The sequence below is a fragment of the Diceros bicornis genome, chromosome 9 (assembly GCF_020826845.1).
Source record: "Diceros bicornis minor isolate mBicDic1 chromosome 9, mDicBic1.mat.cur, whole genome shotgun sequence".
Lineage (NCBI taxonomy): Eukaryota > Metazoa > Chordata > Mammalia > Perissodactyla > Rhinocerotidae > Diceros > Diceros bicornis.
Genome location: NC_080748.1, coordinates 2872608 through 2891280, shown reverse-complemented (window position 1 = coordinate 2891280; position 18673 = coordinate 2872608). Strand labels below are relative to the sequence as shown.

Genomic DNA, 18673 nt, shown 5'->3' with positions numbered 1-18673 from the left:
GGGTAGGAATAGCCTCAGGGAGTTGCATGTTAAGAAGCACTTAGTTTGACTATATGACAGAACTTTGTTTTACTGAAGCAGATGATAAATTATCTACATCAGGGCCTTTTAACTGTGTGGCTCTATTTTTCTCTGGAAGAAGTATGGCCTCAACCCAACAAGATTCCCATTGCTTCCTCCTTTCTATGTCTTATAGTGCATGGGATAGAACATAATTTATGATCCCTTCCTCCAATCTGGTAGGGCAAGCAGGAATACACTGAGCTCTCTCTCCCTTGGCCCTTGGGATGAGGAAAGGATCAGAAGTGACCTGACCTTGGTCACGTGGAAGACACACAGATTCCCTCTGACAGGGTGGAGTCACCTAGGAAATCCACCTGTCTGAGGAGGCAGAGATGGGGTGGATAGGCATTCTATGTGGGGGACAAGAAGAGCAGAGGTGTGGGAGGAGAAAAGCCCTGGGCATGTTTGAGGAGCGTGATCCATCTGGTGTGTTGAGTTTAAGAGTGTTGGAGGCTGGTTAGGCCATTCTGAGGAGGCCAGAATGCCAGGCTGGGAGGCCCAGGGCTTACCCAAATTCTTCACATTTCAAGCATAAGGTCTGTGATGTCCTGGGACCTGCTCAAAGTCTGACCATTCAAAGTCACTCACAAAGCTTGTGCAAAAGCTATGAGGACCCACCAACACGATGAGGGAAGTCCTGTCCACCTCGTGAGTCCCACAGCCACTGAAATTCAGTAATCATTAGTGAGCACCTATTGTAAACTCAGTCGTGTTGCTAGGTGTGTTTTCCTCTTTTAACTTAATCCGCACAACTAAGCTTTGTCATTCTGCTTTCAGAAACTGAGGAAACTGGGACTCAGAGTGTTGGGATCCCCACACCACCAATTTCTAGTTGTGTGACATCCGCCAAACTACTTTGCCTTTCTGTGCTCCTTTTACCGTATATATAAATAGGGAGTGATACCTACCACATCCAAAATTCTTCTGAGGACAAAACGAGTTTATGCATTCAAACACTGTCAATCTAGTATGTGACATGTCCTACACTCCCCATAAATATCAGTTATTGTTTTTTGTAATGTGACACTTTGTGGTGATCTGATGACTGTCTTCCCACCTCTCACTGTTCTCCCAGATCCATGAAGAAAGAGGCCTTCTCCAGTTTTACTCACCATTACCAAGTACGTGCCTGTAACGTGGTAAGATCTTGGAATGAGTAAAAGAACAAGGCTATGATGAATGAATCTTTCAGCCATGAATTCAATACTGAAATCACTACTGGCATCATGGACAAGTGGGAACGAGAAGAAGATCAGGAACACGGGGTTCTGGTTTGAGCTCTGCCACTAGCACAAATCTCAGTTTCCCTGAATGAGAGCTAGTGCTGCCATCACAGTCAGTGCTCCTCACTTGCAACCAGCCAGTGCTTACTGAGCACGTGCTACATGCATTTGCCATCCCAGGGACAGAGGACACCTAAGGAGATGAGGTCCTGCTGCAGCATGTGGCACAGGCCTCTCTTGCAGCTCTTGCTGTGATGGTCTGTCAGTCTCTTCCCTGGACTCCTTGTGAGTTCCTCAAGGGAAGCAATCAGGTGTCTTTCATTCATGATGGCATTATGTATTGATAAAAAGTACAATCCATCAAGACGATGTCACAATTTTAAACACACATATCTAACAGCAGAGATCCCAAAACATATTAAGCAAAATCGACAGAATTGAAAGGAGAAATAGACAGTTCTCCAAAATAATGGAGATTTCAATACTCCACTTTCAAAAAAGGATATTACAACCAGACAGAAAATCACTAAGGAAATAAAGAACTTGAACAACACCATAACCAATTAGACTTAACCTTCCACCCAAAACAGCAGAATATGTATTCTTCTCAAGTGTATATGGAACATTCCCCAGGATAGACCATATTTTAGGCCCCCAAACAAGTCTTAGCAAATTTTTAAAAAAATTGAAATCAAATAAAGTATAATTTCTCATCACAATGGAGTGAAATTAGAAATCAAGAACAGGAAGAAAACTGGAAAAGATCATAAATACATAAAAATTAAACAATACAGCATTAACACCCAGTTGATGAAAGTTGAAAATATGAGGGACACTAGAAAACACCTTGAATAAAATGAAAATGAAAATACAACCTACCAAACTCTTGGAATGCAGAAAAAGAGATGCTCACAGGGAAATTTATAGTTGTAAACACCTACATTAGAAGAAGAAAGATCTCAAAACCATAACCTAACTTTACACCTTGAAGAGTAGAAAATGAAGAGTAAACCAAACCTGAAACCAGCAAAAAGTTATAATAAATATAAGAGCAGAGGTGAAATAAAGAACAGGAAAACAAGAGGGAAAATCAGTCAAATCAAAAGTGTTTTCTCGGAAAAAAGCAATAAAATTGGCAAACTTTTAGCTAGACTAACCAGCAAAAAAGAAAATGGATAAAATTATTATAACCAGAAATGAAAGTTGGATATTACTACAGACTCTACAGGAATAAAAATGATTATAAGATTGTACAGTCTTCTTTGCCAATGAAGAAGCCCTCCCAGCCCTGCATGAGGGGGTGAACTCTGCTTTTCCTAAGGACTCTGTAATGGTCTCCCCCAGGAAGCTGCCTTGCAAGTACTGCTGATTCTCCTGAGGACCTACACCCACCAGCCCCATTTGCTACTAGGCCTAGTAGCCTCAATTCCCAGCATGTCCCAGAGACTGAAGTGTAAAATATGACCCATGAGGAGTTGTGCTATGTTCCAAAATAGCTGCATCCTTTCCCCAGTGTATACAGAAACAAATCTAGGAAAACTGTGTGCAAATGGCTATTAAGGGGTTTGGATAATGGTGGAAGGAACATAAAGTTGGATCCGGTCAAATTTATTGATATGGGCCAACTAGGCAGAGATTCTCTACTCTTTGCTGTGTCTTGAGAGAATACAAAGAGTTCCAGCAGTTTGATTGGTTGCCTGGAATACACTAAGTGAGGCTGACCTTCCTTGGTCTCCTATAGAAGAAGGTATCCAAGGCTTAGGTGATTGGAATGTTAGAATGTATTTATCATGAAAGACATGCCTACCCACCCCAACAGGGTCCAGAGGACACACTTGCACTACTACTGTGGAAATAAATTCATGAGGGCAGCCCCAGAGTCCGTGAAGAGCTCTGTGGCCACTCTCCTCTTTAGGGCAGACATTACAGTGGAATTGCTGCCAGTGACCTGGGATCTTGATATGCAGTGAGGACACCTGGATCCCGGGGCAGCAGAGACCAAGCAGAGGCACTGAATCTCAAGAGACAAGGTGGTTATGGTTTCTGTAATGGATAGTGGAGTCAAGGCAATAATGAGAATCCATTTGACTCACAGAAACCTATGGTGGTAGCTAGTTGATCAGAGTGTCTGTAGAGGGAAAGAGAAGGCAGTTGATGAAATTCTTGATCTGTGTAAGAATAGTTCTAGATCAAGTGAACAGAATCACTGCAACAGTCATGGCCCTTCAAGCATTTCCCAGCCTTGAGCCACTTGAGAGATACAGGAGCCCTGGTGTGAAGGGGAGGCTGAGTCCCTTGAGTAAGGATCTAGATATACTATTTAAAATTAAAACGTTTAGGGGCCGGCCGGGTGGCGCAAGTGGTTAAGTGCGCGCGCTCCGCTGCGGTGGCCCGGGGTTCGCTGGTTCGGATCCCGGGCGCGCACCGAAGTACTGCTTGGTAAGCCATGCTATGGCGGCGTCCCATATAAAGTGGAGGAAGATGGGCATGGATGTTAGCCCAGGGCCGTCTTCCTCAGCAAAAAAAGAGGAGGATTGGCGGATGTTAGCTCAGGGCTGATCTCCTCACAAAAAAAAAAAAAAAAAAAAAAAAGAAATTAAAACGTTTAATCTTTTCCCAACCTTCCCCTAAAGGATATACATCCTTTTGTGATGGTGACCATAATTAGGGAAAAGGAAATAATCAGAATTATAGGGATTATTGAATACAGGCTCTGAAGTGACACACTAATTCCAGGAGACCCAAAACATCACTGTGCTCCATGAATCAGAGTAAGGCTTATAGGATCAGGTGATCAATGTAGGTTAGCCGAGATCTGTCTCATAGTGGGTCTAGTGGGTCCCTGAGCCCATCCTATAGCTTTTCCCCCAGTCCCAGAATGCTTAGTGGTAACTGACATACTCAGCAAATGGCAGAATGGGGTTCCCTGACCTGTGGAGTGAGGGCAATTATGGTAGGGACGGCCAAATGGAACCCACTAGAACTGCCTCTACTTAGGAGAATAGTAAAATAAGAGAAATACTGCATTCCTGGAGGGACTGCAGAGATTAGGACCACCATCGAGGACTGAAGGATGCAGAGGTGATGAATCCCACTACATCTGCATTCAGGTCATCTCATGGCCTGTGTATAAAACAGATGGATCTTGGAGAAGGATGGAGGATTGTCATAAACTTAACCAGATGGTGACTACAACTACACCTGCTTTCCCACATATAGTTCCATTAATTGAGTCCTGATACCTCGTATACAGCTTTTGATCTGGTAAATGGTATTTTCTTTATCTGTTATAAGAGACACTAGAAATAGTTTGCTTTGGCCTGTCAAGGCCAGCAATAAACTTTCAATGTCCCACCTCAAGGTGTAGCAGCTCTCAAGCTCTATGTCATAACTTAGTCTACAGGGACCTTGATCACCTTTCTCTTCCATGAGGCATAACACTGTTCCATTACTTTTCTGTTTTTTGGGGGGTTTTTTGGTGAGGAAGATTGGCCTTGAGCTAATATCTGCGTTCATCTTCCTCTATTTCATATGTAGGATGCCGTGACAGCATGGCTTGATGACCAGTGCGTAGGTCCACACCCGGGATCCGAACCCGCAAACCCCAGACCAGCAAAACGGTGAGTGAACTTAACCACTCACCACCACGCCAGCGCCTGTTCCGTGACATTTTTGACATCATGCTCATTCAACCTAGTCAGCAAAAGTAGCAGCTGTTTTATTGGAAGACACTTGCATGTCAGAAGGTGGGAAATAAATGAAATGAATCAGGGGCCTCTCACCTCTGTGACACGTCTGCGAGTCTAGTGGTGTCAGGCCTTTTGAGGTGTCACTTTTATGGTTAAAGATAAGTTGCGGCATCTGGCCCTTCCTACAAATGAAAAAGAGGCATACTGCCTAGCGCGCCTTTGTGTATTCTGGAGGCAACATATTCCTTATTTTGGTGGGTAACTCCGGCTCTTTTACCGCAAGATCCAAAAAGCTGCTAGTTTTGAACGGGGCCCAGAGCAAAGAAGGCCCTGGGGCAGGTGCAGGCTGCTATGTAAGCTACTCTGGCATTAGGGCCATGTGATCAAGCAGATCCAATGGTGATTGAAGTGTTGGTGGCATTTGGAGATGTTGTTTTGTGGCTTTAACAGCCTCCTAAGATGAATCACAGCACAGACCCTTAGGATTTTGGAGCAAAGCCCTACTATCCACTGAAGACAACTGCTCAGCTTTTGGCTTGCTGCTGACCCCTAGGAGAACTGAATGCATAACTATGGGCCACCAACTTAGCCCGTGACCTGGGATGCCCGTCATGAACTAGGTGAGGCAGCACCCCACCGTCCCATGAAGTGGTGTCTACGAGGTCAGTCTGGAGCAGGGCCTCAGGCACAATCAAGTCACATGAGTGTGTATACCCAATGTCTGTGACCCCCAGCCCTGACACATTCCCTTCACTCTCCCAGACCACATCTATGGCCTCATGGAGGATACCTACAATAAGTTGACTGAGGAAAAGAAGACTCAGGTCTGCTTTATATATAGTTCTATGTGATAGGCAGGCGCCACGCAAAACCACACCAGCTGAAGCATTACAGTGTCTGTGTGGGACATCCCTGAAAGAAAGTGACAAGCTACAATACTCCCAGGGGGCCCAGACTTAAGCAATGCACCTGGTTGTTTATTTTGCTTGGAGGGAGAAATGGCCAGAGATAACGAGTCAAGTTCAGTTCACAGAGGCACGATTTGGCTGGCTGGTCAAGAGCTTGGAAGGAATGTGAGAGGAACATTGGTGGCAAGGAGGTGTGGAGAAGAGGCATGTGCCTATACTTCTCTGAATGGGCAAAAAAGGTGAATTTCTTTGTTTCCTATAAGAATGCGCACCAAAGGGTAACCTCAGCAGAGGAGGATTCTAATAGTCAAGTGGACAAGATGACCTGTTGTGTGGGCACTACCCAGCTTCTCTTCCCAGCCACTCCTGTCGAGGCCCAAGGGGGCCATGAACAAAGTGGCTGAGAGGCAGGAATGGGGGTTATGCATGGGTTTAGCATCGTGGACTTCCACTCATCGAGGTTGATCTGTCCACAGCCACTGCTGAGTGCCAAATCTGCCAGGAGCCTAGACCAAAACAGGGTCCCTGATAGGGCACTATTCCCCAGGGTGATCAGGAAGCAACCAGGTGGCAGGTGATTACAATGCACCTCTTCTACCATGGAAGGGGCAGTGTTTTGCTCTTAGTGGGTTAGACACCTACGCTGGATACAGATTTGCCTTCCCTTCACACAATGTTCCTGTTAGCTACCATCTGTAGACTCACAGAATGCCTTATTCACCATAATGGTATTCCACTCAGCATGGCTTCTGATTAAGGAACTCACTGCCCATAAATGAAGTGCAGCAATGGACCCATGCTCATGGAATTCACTGGTCTTTTCCTGTTCCCCACCATCTGAAGCCGCTGACTTGAGAGAAGAATAGGTGTGTGAAGACGCAGTTACAGTACTACTACCTAGGTGGCAATACCTTGCAGGTTTGGGGCGGTGTTCCCCAGGAAGCTGCTTATGCTCTAAATCAGCGTCCATTATATAGCACTGATTTTCCCATAGCTGGGATTCACAAGTCCAGCAATCAAGGGTGGAAATGCGAGGGGCACCATTCACTACTACCACTGTTACCCCTCATGATCCACTAGCATAATTTTTTTTCATGTTCATGTGACCTTATGCTCTACTGGTTTAGGGATCTTCATTCCAAAGGGAGAAAACACATTGATTTCTTTGGACTGGAAATTAAGACTGCCATCCAGCCCCTTACGGCTCCTCTTGCCTCTGACTCTACAGGCAAAAGGAAGAGAGTTTCCATGCAGGCCGCGGTGATTGATCCTGATTACCAAGAGGAAACTGGACTGCTGCTCCACAATGGAGGTAAGGAATACAGGAGATTCCTTAGGGTTTTCTTAGTATCACGTGCCCTGTGATTAACGTCAATGGAAAACTACAAGAAACCAGTCCAGGCAGGACTACGAATGGCTGTGACCCTTCAGGAATGAAGGTCAGGTTCTACTACTGAAATTGAAAAGGGTTTGCAAAGAACCACAACCAGCTGAGGTGCTTGCTGAGGCAAAGGGAATATGAAGTGGGTAATGGAAGAAGGTAGTTATAAATACCAGCTATGAAAGGGTGACTACCTGCAAAAACATGGAGTGACTGTTATATTTCTTCCTTATTCAGGTATGAATAAGTTTGAGTATTTTGTGTATTTTGTACATTAGTTAAATTTACATAAGTTTAAAAAAGCAGTAATACATCTGATAAGGGCTTAATCTCCAAAATATATAAAGAACTCATGCATCTCAACAACAAAAAAACTACCAACCCAATTAAAAAATGGGCAAAAGACCTGAACAGACATTTCTCCAAAGAAGATATACAGATGGCCAACAGACACATGAAAAGATGTTCAAAATCACTAACTATCAGGGAAATGCAAATTAAAACTACAATGAGATATCACCTCACGCCCGTCAGAATGGCTATAATTAACAAGACAGGAAACAATATGTGTTGGAGAGGATGTGGAGAAAAGGGAACTCTCATACACTGCTGGTGGGAGTGCACTGGTGCAGCCACTATGGAAAACAGTATGGAGATTCCTCAAAAAATCAAGGATAGAACTACCATATGATCCAGCTATTCCACTGTTGGGTATTTATCCAAAGAACTTGAAAACACCAATTTGCAAAGGTACATGCACCCCTGTGTTCACTGCAGCGTTATTCACAATAGCCAAGACTTGGAAGCAACCTAAGTGCCCATCAAGGGACGAATGGATAAAGAAGATGTGGTATATATACACAATGGAATACTACTCAGCCATAAGAAACGATGAAATCCAGGCATTTGTGACAACATGGATGGACATTGAGGGTATAATGCAAAGTGAAATAACTCAGAGGGAGAAGATCAAATACCGTATGATTTCCTTCATTAAGTAGTAGATAATAACAACAATAAACAAACACATAGGGACAGAGATTGGATTGGTGGTTACCAGAGGGGAAGGGGGGAGGGAGGAGGGTGAAAGGGATAATTTGGTACATGTGTGTGGTGATGGGTTGTAATTAGTATTTTGGTGGTGAACATGATGTAGTCCATGCAGAAATAGAAGCACAATGATGTACACCTGAAATTTTTACAATGTTATAAACCAATAAAAAAATAAATAAATAAAAAAATAAAAAAGCAGTAAAAGATTGAGTGATATGTACCGTTGTGCAAACGTGATTCTCTTATGGATGACTGTAAGTGCACTTTTGACAAATGGATGCCCAAAGGTGCAATAAATTGTCGCCCTTCTGCTATATCATTGGGCACAAGGGTTATTAAATGTTGCCACACGCAGGATCAGTTCTCAGGAGCCTCATAGTCCTACAGTAGAAACCCTGCGGGCACCCTTGACTACCTCCTCGTCCTGATTAGACATGGGAGCTGGCGCTTCTCTTTCTATTTGGAGCTAAAGTATAGTCTTCCCTATCTTTCCTTTAGCAAATCACTTTCCTGGATGGCTGTGCCATGTCAGGAAGGGCCTGGGCTGCTGGGAACCAGGATGTATGCTCAACACCAGCTTGCACTGTAAAGGCCTCCCTGGCAGAGTCCAGCCTGCTGTGTGTCTGAAGGACACTTGCAGCCTTCTGATGGAGGAGGATAGCTCAGAACTGCCAAGCAATTCATCTGGGCCTTGACTTACAGGGTGTTTCCAGACGTGATGTTCAAAAAGCCACGTGGGAACCCTTTAGTTCCTGGTCATGGGGTGGGTTCTCAGGGTGAGCTCAGAGCAGTGTCTGTTCACCACCAGATGGGAAGCACTTCAGTATTTTGATTGGTAAGACTGTGTCCATTCATGGCCATGGATCATCAGTGTGGTGGCATTCCCTCAATGGACCTGCCTACACCCTCCCCTCTCATGCCTCATCTTTCAAAGCTCCCAACAGGAAAGGTTCACAGCCCCCATGACACATAACCACAGCACAAGGCTGTGGCAAATAACACAGCCATCCCAGGGGGCTACAAAATCTATGGGTTCAGGCCCATCTAGCCCTTTAGGACACGTCAGTAAAATCATGACTGAATGTGTAAACTGGCGAATGTCAGAGACCATGGACTTCAGAACCACACAAACCCAGAAGTCACCTTGGTATGCAACGGAGAGGGTGGTGGTTTTCTGTGGCCAAATAGAGGGACCCATAGCCTGGGAAATGAAAACCCATCCCTGATCCACCAGATCAACTCCCTCAGGGAAGAGTGGCCACAATGTACCTGACAGAGGCTGGGGCCTCCAGGACATTTCCTCCTGAAACAGCATTACATAAGTACGTGAAGGGATGCTGGAGAGCCTAGTGTGTAGGCAGCATAGACATGACGGAAGGAGGCCCAGATGTAGCCTTAAAAGCTGCATCACAAATCTTCGCCTGTGGATAGAAAACAAGCAGGAAAAGGAAGTCAGAGACCTGGACAAGGATCCCAGGAGGATTCAAATCTAGGTCAGGGGTGAACACGGAGCCCCTAGAGGGGCCTGAGGAAGGAAAGTCCTGCCTGCCTTTAGACCATTTACAAGTGACCTTCCTCGGGCCTTGTCCTCTCCCTGTGCACGTTTTGATATTTTTACCTCGTTTTCCCCACTTACAGCTGATGCAATTCCAGAGGTTGAACTAGAAAACTACAAGTTCCTAAAATGTGATCAAAAGAAACCTCAACAAGATAAGCAGAATGTAGAAAGGCAGCCCCTGCCTGTAGCACGACATGGTCCTGGGTAGTGCTGTTTTAAAGACACCCACATTTCAGTGGTTGTTGCTCTGCCTGTGAAAGTACCTTCAACCTTTAAATCCCAACAGAATGGGCACCGGGCCGTGTCTGCTCCTGGAGCAGCTGAATGATACTGAAATGAACTTGTCCTCTGACTTAGGAGTGACCCCACTGGCCAGGGAAGGGGCTGGCCCTTCTCCCTTCTCCTACATACAATAAGCTGATGACCCAGAAGAGTTCTTGATTCAAGGAGAAATGTGAGATTCTATGTCTCCCTTACATGCCGACAGAAAGCGACAGAACCACACCACAACTCCCAGGCTATAAAGGGAACAGGACTTTAATATAATATTCAAATATGGCATTTATTATTTACAACACATAACTACTGTCACTCCCCAATGGGTGAATAGGCGCTGGGGTAGACATGTCAGGGAACTGGGGTGGGGTCGTCCCCGCTCTCTTGGGGTTCACGGGGCCCCAGGAATCAGCTTGCAATGCTCCCCTACCCATCAGGTGGGAGGAGCCGGCCCGGTGCATCGCAAGCGTCCCAGCTGTGTCCCCGCTGCTGAGGATGCGGCTGTGATTGGCCACTGGTATGGGGCTCGGTGTTGGGGCCTGGGGGCTGAGTAGAAGAGTCGGGTTATCTTGGGGGCCCTCCCTCAGAACCATGGCGCCACACCCTGTCCCCACTGCACTGGGTGCTCCAGTCCCTGTGCTCAGTGCTGTCAGCCACCAGTACCCCATTTGTCCCTGTCACATGAGCGATCATTTAGTATCACCTATTTTACAGAGGAGGAAACAGAGTCTCAGGAAGCTGGAGAGAGTCACCCCAGTCACAGGACTGCTCAGTAGTGGAGCTGGGATTCCAGTGCCAGCTGTCCGACTCCCAAAGGCCACGCTTAGCCCGAAGCTTTACTGAACCCCTAGGAGTCAGTCACCCCGGCCCAGACACTCACTCACCCCTGACCTTGATGATGGCCGGTTCTCCTTGGCCTTGAGTATTCTGCTGGCCAACTAGGCCTGGGGCCCTAGCTGGCAGGACAGGCTGTAGCTACAGGACACAGAAGCACCTGTGAGCCTACCAGGAGCCACACCTCAGGTGCCCCCCCACTGCCTGCCCAGCAGCTGGAGTCTGGGTGTCCCAGAGGTCGCAACACGGTAAGGCCTGGGGCTGACCAGGGGGCCACGGAGACAGGCTCTCTGGACTGGCCAACAAGGAGGGTCCACCTCTGCCCTCAGCCAACTCCTGCCTGGCCTCACCTATCATTCTCCTTGAGCAGCTCCATGTCCTGGAACCAGGCCCCAAATCGCTCCTCGGGCTCTGGTTCTAATTCTTTGCAGCCACCTGGAGCAACAGGATCTCCCTCATGACTCGGTATTCCTGGGGCCAGAGGGAAGGAGAGGATGGAGACAGGGCCTGGGTGGGGGATGCTGCAGCGGCCTTGTGGGGGGTGAGGAGTGGGGCAGGGGACCAGTCCTGGGAACTATCCTTCCCTCCAGTCACATGCAGGCTCTACCTGTTCTCAGAAGGGGAATAATCAGCCCCTCCTCCAGGAAGTTTTCCTTAACGCCATCCTCCCCTCAACTCACCTGCCAATTGGATGGATCTCCCTCTTCTCTGTTATCAAACTCTTCCTCTCAATCTAAGATACTGGGGGTGGAGCCAGGGACTGTTCTGCCCAGAGGGTCTCTGATTTCCACCTCCTTCCCCTCCCCTGCAGGGAGGGCCACAGCTGCTCACCTCAGTCCTTTTCTCAAGGTTGATCTCATTCCCCTGGAAGGCAGACAGCCAGAGTCCATCAGAGCCCCCCAGCCTGACTGGCCCTCTATGCCCACCCCTTCTCATGGTGCACGACTGCCAGGTCCCCAGAGGGGGCCGGGCATGCAGAGAAAACAGGACTTGGACCTAGGCTGGGCTCTGGGCTCCAGAGGAGGAGGACAGGGGGGTGAGGCTGAGGGATCCTCTCTGATGACAGACATGGAGGCTGAGGCCTCAGGCAGAGGGGACTGCTCAGCCACTTATGTGCTGCCTGACTTGGGGGGACCCGACATCTCTCTCCCCCATGGGCAGCATGGGACGGAGAGGCTGAGTCCAGCTTAGATAAAACCTCACGCAGCTGTGCCATCAGGCAGCTCTGAGCTTCCCCAGCCTGGGGATAGTTTCTCAAGTGAGAAACTATCAAAACCACAGCCTGCCCAGTCCCCCTTTCCCCCTCGCCCCTCCTCTCTTTCCAGACCTCCAGCCTCCACTCTACCTTGGTCATCAATTCTCTTCTCAAGGACTTGTCATGGCTATAGAGCTCCTTAAGTTTTTCTGAGCTATCCCTGAGGGGAGTGGAAAGAAGGAAGGATAAATTGGGGGATAATGAGAGGGGTCTGAGTGCAAATCCCTTTTCTTTGCAAACCCAAGAGATGCAACCTGCCTGGAGGAGTGTTCTCACTGGGCTCCTCTGAGCGCTAAAGTCTCGTGGGACTGGGCGGGGGCTCTCCTGTTGGTCACTGGGGTCTCCATTCCCCAGCTCTACAGAGCACCTCTGTTTGACCACTTTGAGTTTCAACTGGGCATAGAGTTCTGTTGCCATAAACACTTGAAAATCTCCAATGTGGCTCAACCCTGGCATTTAGGGAAACTGAGTCCTGAAGCAGAACTGGTGCACTAAGGACCCCGGGAGGCTTAGAGACCCCCCCACCGAGGCCCAGGCCCTGTCCCCAGCATTTGCTGCCTCCCAGGAGTTCCCACGTGACTGAGGGGGCAATGGCAGACATACGAGAGATCCCCCATCCACCCTGGTCCTCCTATGGAGAGGGGCCTACCCACTGGGAAACATCCACCCACTTGTTCTTCAGGTGGCTTATGGAGGTTTTCTGCAGAGCAGAGATGACAGCACGGAGTGAGGAGAAGTTCTTCAGGATCTCGCACTCCTGGGGAAGGAAAGAGAATGAGCTGTGAGGTGGGGTGCTGGAGACCCGCTTGCTCTAGCTTCAGTCCCCTTCTATTTAAATCTCTCCTCCTGGATGAGACAGATGCTCAGGGAGCCCCAGAAGGGCACATTTAGGACCCAGAGAGTAACACTCACAGGGAGGAGGATTTTAGCTCAACCCAGGGAAGGAGCCAGGGAGGAAGTGAGCATCCTCCCACTGGGACCTGGAGTCAAGGTCAGCGGGCCCCTGGAAGGAAAGGCCTAGGGACTGTGCAGGGGCTTAGACCACACACTGCAATCCTGGGAGCTGATAAAGGTGGAGAGGCCGTTCCCAAGGCTCCAGAGAGGGGCTCCACTGGGCCTCCCGCAGCACACCTGGGCCACTTGGATGCAGTGTTCCACCACCCTCGCCCTGTCCTGGGCCGTCATGCTCGGGTCCCCGAGGCAGGTGGTGACGACGAGGCTGACCACCCTTCTGAAGTGGTCAACGGTGGCTCGGACGGTGGGTGCCAGGTGCTCATTGCCGGGCTTGTTCCTCTTGCCCCAGGTGGATCCCAGGCACTGAGAGGGTACCACCTTCCGGAAGAGCTCCTGGGGAACAGGGGGAGTGTCACCCAGCCCTGCCACACCCCAGCTCCGTGTCTACCACCCCCAAAGTGCCGCACAGGGGTCACGGTTTAGAGCTGGAGCTCAGGAAGCTCAGGATGTGGTCTGAGCCTTGTGAGAGTCCCTGGGTTTTCTTCTCTGTCCACTGCAGGCACCCAGCACAGGATGACCCAGGACCCAATACTGGCAGGGAAGGGAGGGGGCATTTGCACCCAGCCCGTCCTGGCTAACTCCAAGCTCCAGACGGTGGCTCAACTAGGCTCATCCCAAGGGGGCATCTTCCACCACCCTGATGCCCCCTCTGGTCCCACTCCGATTCTGATGCACATTCCCCTGCGGCAGCTACAACCACAGGCTCTGTCTGTCTCCCTTGTAGTGAAGTACACATCAGGTCTCTAATAAATGCTGAGGCTGTTGAGCCTCCTGAGCAGCCGGTTGGGTCACCAGTGACCTGGCTGCACACAGTGAGTTCCCCTCCCCCACTGATGGGCCAGGCCCCGCGCAGCTTTCCGTCTCTTCTACCTCATGGAGCCGGCACAGCCACTCTGTGCAGCAGGTCCTGTTAGTGTCCACCTCTACGGTCTGCAGGTGGACAGCAAAGCCTTGGGGGTTCAGAAAGTTGCCCAGGTCGTACGGTTGGTAAGGGGGAGCACCAGGATTTGGGCCCAGGTCATAGGAGTCCGGATCAGGTCTGGGGCACTGATGGCAGAGGGAAGGCCTGCCCCTCCGCCCTGAGAGCCCAGCTGCTCACCACATCCATCACGGTCAACAGCTCCGCCACCAGCTTAGGAGGGAAGGCCGTGAAGTTAGGCTTCTTCTCATCCTCCTTAATGGCCACAGGTGGAGATGGACTTCCCACTAGAAATGATGGTCCAGGTGACTCCAGCTCAGCAGCTCCCACTCCTGCTGGAGCCGACGTGGGCCCTTGCTCCAGCTCCAACACTGCTGATGGAGGGGACGCTGGCTCCAGCGCTAGAGGGGGTGGTATTGACGGAGCTGGAGCCAGCTCTACCTCCACCACTGTCCACTGCCCTGCTTCTGCCGCCGGCTGGAGCTCTGCAGCTGGCGCTGCAGCGGGATAAAGAGAAAGGTTCACCCACATAGCTGACTTTCCACGTGTCCTTCCAAACACAGGAAAGATCCCACTTCCCTTCCGGGAATACCCAGCCTGCAGGCCGCCTTACCCTCTGGCTCTGCCTCAGTGGCCTCCAGAAGCTCACACCGGGCAAGGGAAAGAGGGTCACGGCAGCTCATCTCCTAAGCAGGCAAGGTGACCTGCATGTACATCCCCTTTAGCTTGAAAAAGGGACAGCCCCAGTCTGGTCCCTCCCTAGTTCTGGTCCAAGCCCGGCATCTCAAGGTCCTGAGTGTGGAGACCCTCTGCTCCTGCTCTCATCTCAGAGCAGCACTGGATGGTGCGGGTGGCCTCGTGCACCTGCCCCTTGTCTAGTGAGTTGGTGGAGTCGAAACCATTGGGCAGCTCCTCGACGACCTCCTGAGTGGAGTTCTGCAAAGACTGCCCGGAAGCTGGGCCAGAAGGAATCAGGGGCTGCTTGCACACTGCCACTGGGGCCGACCCCCAAGAGAAAGTCTGCTCCTCAGTTCAGGCACAGGGGGCATCCCTGCAAAGAACTGTGGTCAGGGAGGGAAAGAGATGAAACCTCTAGGGCTCGGTAACATATGAGAAGAGGAGCTCACCTTGTCACGCTGCCAGCCATGACCCTGTATGAACATGACAGACCCACCAGGCTTCCGACACCGAACTACCAGCTCCTGCCTAGGAATGACCCACCCCTCATGCCCTGCCTTCCCCCCTCCACACAGACACATGCACACACACACACACACACACACACACACGAAGAGGGGCAAGGAGTGTGGGGCTGATCAGGTGGGATCACAGTTGTGTCCTGGCCTGCACTAGCCTTTCCTGGGCTGCCCTGTTGTTATCTTTCGCTGCCTCCTGCCAGATGCCCAGAGGCATCGGGGATGAGGGCTGAGCCAACGTCGGCAACGACGAAAAAGATTCTCTTTCTGGGCTTTTTTGAGCCAGATCTTCCAAAAATCGGGACACAACAACTAAACATCTTTGTCTGTTGACCGTCGCCAGTCAAGTGAGCTGGATGGGGGTCTGTGGGTGCCTGGTTACCAGAGTTCTAAGATCTGTTGAGGTCTATGACCAAAGAAGTGAGGTCATTTTTCAAGATTCCATTACCTGGGCCCCTTCCCTCAATCAGACTTGCCCAGAGCTGCCCCCTGCCCCCAGGCTGCTCACCCTCCTCCCCCATGTCATCTCCTGAACTGTACACAAGGAGCCCACACAGCCCTAGCCACAGCTCCCTGGAAACCTCACTCGGGTCCTAGCTTTGAGGAGACAGAGATGAAGGCAGACCTCCTTTTTCTTACCAGTTCTGCATCCTGGGAAAGTCACTGTGCCTCTCAGGTCCTCCCCAGTCTCCAAACCTGTACCATGGGGATCAGGCTGGAATCTACTTCCTAGGGACGTCACCCAGTGTATATGAGATAATATCTATTACCCCTGTGGGCTAGTGTCACTTGTACCTAAGGCCCAAACTTAGAGATGGAAGAATAATAATGAGGGGTGACACGCAGCACAGAACACCACTCAAAACAGGCCTGGGTTCCAGGAATGTGATATTGGGACAGTCACATCCAACTTGGCCTCATTTTCAGGTCAGCATCATGAGGGGGTAGAAACTAATGGAAATTCAGATATTGCCATACTGTGGCATAAAACCATTCAATTGTTTGCTGCTTTATGTAGAATCAGATCCAAGAGCCTCATCTTGGCCTATGAGGTGGACAGCCTCCACAGTGGTACCCAGTAAGCCCCACCCATGTTATACACCTCCCCGTGGAACCACTAAGTGGTTAGTCACTGGCTTCTGAACATAATAACAGCCAAAGTGACGGGATGTCTTGTCTAGATTTTAACTAAAAAAGTCTCTCACTTCCACTTACTCCGTGTCTCTCTCTCTCTGTCGAATCCCTGGAACTGAGGAATCAAATACCGGTGTTTTGGGACTGCCCAATGTGGAGGCCCATCGAGGAGAGAAGCAAGGGAGTGCCCAGGCCAACAGACAGAAGGGAACTCAGGCTCTCAGTTCAAACTGAACCCTGAAGGCTGAGAGTGAACTTGGGGGCCAGTCCTCCCCCCGTCGAGCCTCAGTTGAGGCCAAAGCCCCAACCTGTTAAACTCATTGAGGCAGAGGCACCCAGCTAAAACCTGCCTGATTGCTGATCCACACAAATTGTGAGGTAGTCAACATTTGTAGTTTTGAAATGCAAGGTTGCGGCAATGAAGTCAGAGAGGGAAAGGTAACTGACACAGCCCACCAGGCCCTGGCCCTACCTTCCACCCCAGCTCCTGTTCTCTCCTCCCAGGCTCCCTCCAGCCACACTGGCCACCTTTCTAACCTCTTCCGGCCAAACTCACTCTTGCCTGCAAGACTCTGCATCAGTCGCACCTTCTCCCTGACACACTGCTACCAGGCTCATGCAGGGCTGGCTCCCCCCTGTTATTCTGGTCCCAGCAAATGTCACCCCAGTGAGGCCTTTCAGACCCTCCTACCAGTGACCCCCAGCCCTCCCTCACAACCCCCTGCTGTGTTTCTCTACAGCACTTGCTCTTTTCTTTCTCATGTCTTTGCTTTTGTCCCTTTCTCCTCTAGATTGTGAGCTCCTGGCGGGCAGGGACCACTTGGTCATTTTCATCCTGCGCTTCGGCCCACCAGGGCACCCAGCACAGGGTGAGTGCTCAGTGCACAGTTGCTGAATCAGTACATGGGAAGCTCTTGCACCCCTCCCCCTGCTTATGACCAATTTTGATTGTGGAGATGAACACTAGTAAGAGGAGGTACAAGTTGTTTCTGAGGCAGGGGGACAGCCAGAAAGACCTCTGCTTGACTCTTCGCTGCTCCAGGTGCTCAAGAAAAGTTCAGTGGACACTGTGTAAATTCCAGGTTTACAGCAGAATGACTTGATATATATATATTATGTAACGGTTACCAAAATAAGGTTAGTTAACATCCATCACGAAACAGAAATAAAAGCTTTTTTCCTGGTGATGAGAAGTTTTAGGATCTACTCTCTTAGCAACTTTCAAATATACGACACAGCAGTGTTAACTCGCACAGTGCTGTATATCAAGTATGTCTCAGTAGAACTGAAAAAACATAAAAACAAAAACTCACTGGCAACCACTGACACAAGAGGTTGCCTGCCTCCTGGTGGCCAGCACTAGCGCTGCAGCCCTTGCCAAAACTCCACCAAACAGAAAGGAACTTTTCTTCAGGTGTCCTCAAGGCAGAGGCTCTCCAGGGTCCCAGGGGTAAAGGAGCAGGACCTGTCGGCTTCGAGGGAGTGGGAGCAATCTCGGGAGCCTACCTTTCCCCCCATCTTGCTGTCCTGCACCAGGTGTCCTCTTCACTCCTGAGGCATCCAACCTCAACCAGGACAATGAATCTCCCCTCCCTCCAGATGAGGGCCCCGACGGTCCAACAAGGACTGGTCTTCTCCCTGGACTCTGGACTTGGTGTCCAGTGCTCTAGCATCTTCTTCCTTATCCCCAGTTCTCATCCACCCAAGCCCCCAAGCCTCCTCAGTTCTAAAGGATCTCCAGGGGGTGGAAAGCATTTTCTCAGCATTGATGACAGTAGGTCATCGACGGAGAACCCACTCCAACAGACATGTTGCAAGCACATGGAACGCTTGGAGTCACCTGCGGGATGCACTCCACTTTATATAGAAGGACCCTCATTGAGGTCTTCTCTCCTGTTCCCAATGCCTACACTAGGGGAGGATGGGCTCATCACAGTTCTGGGTGCCCGCAGAGGTGGACTGCAGGACCCCAGTCCTGTGCTCCCCAGGCTGGGCCAGGGATGGGTCTGGAACAGGTAGAAACCTAGGAACCTTACACATTCCTCTGCCCATCTCTGCGCCCCTGGACACGTATCTAGGAGAACGGATGTTACTGCCCCGTGGGAGAGCTGCCTGCAACCTCTCTCCCTCTTGCCTCCTGTCACTTCCCCGGTGTCAGCTCTTTCTTGAC

The 18673-nt window shown here is 49.9% G+C and overlaps 1 protein-coding gene across 1 annotated transcript in view; it reads right to left on the bottom strand.

Moving 5' to 3' along the window:
* Positions 1-12871: 12871 nt before the first annotated feature.
* Positions 12872-18673, bottom strand: part of LOC131410384 (ral guanine nucleotide dissociation stimulator-like) — a 30002-nt gene continuing 24200 nt past the window's right edge. The window contains exons 3-4 of the mRNA XM_058548568.1: positions 14354-14670; positions 12872-12997 (exon numbers count right to left, since the gene is read on the bottom strand). Of these exons, the coding sequence (XP_058404551.1) occupies positions 12872-12997; positions 14354-14670 (443 nt within the window). The remainder of the gene's footprint in view (positions 12998-14353; positions 14671-18673) is intronic.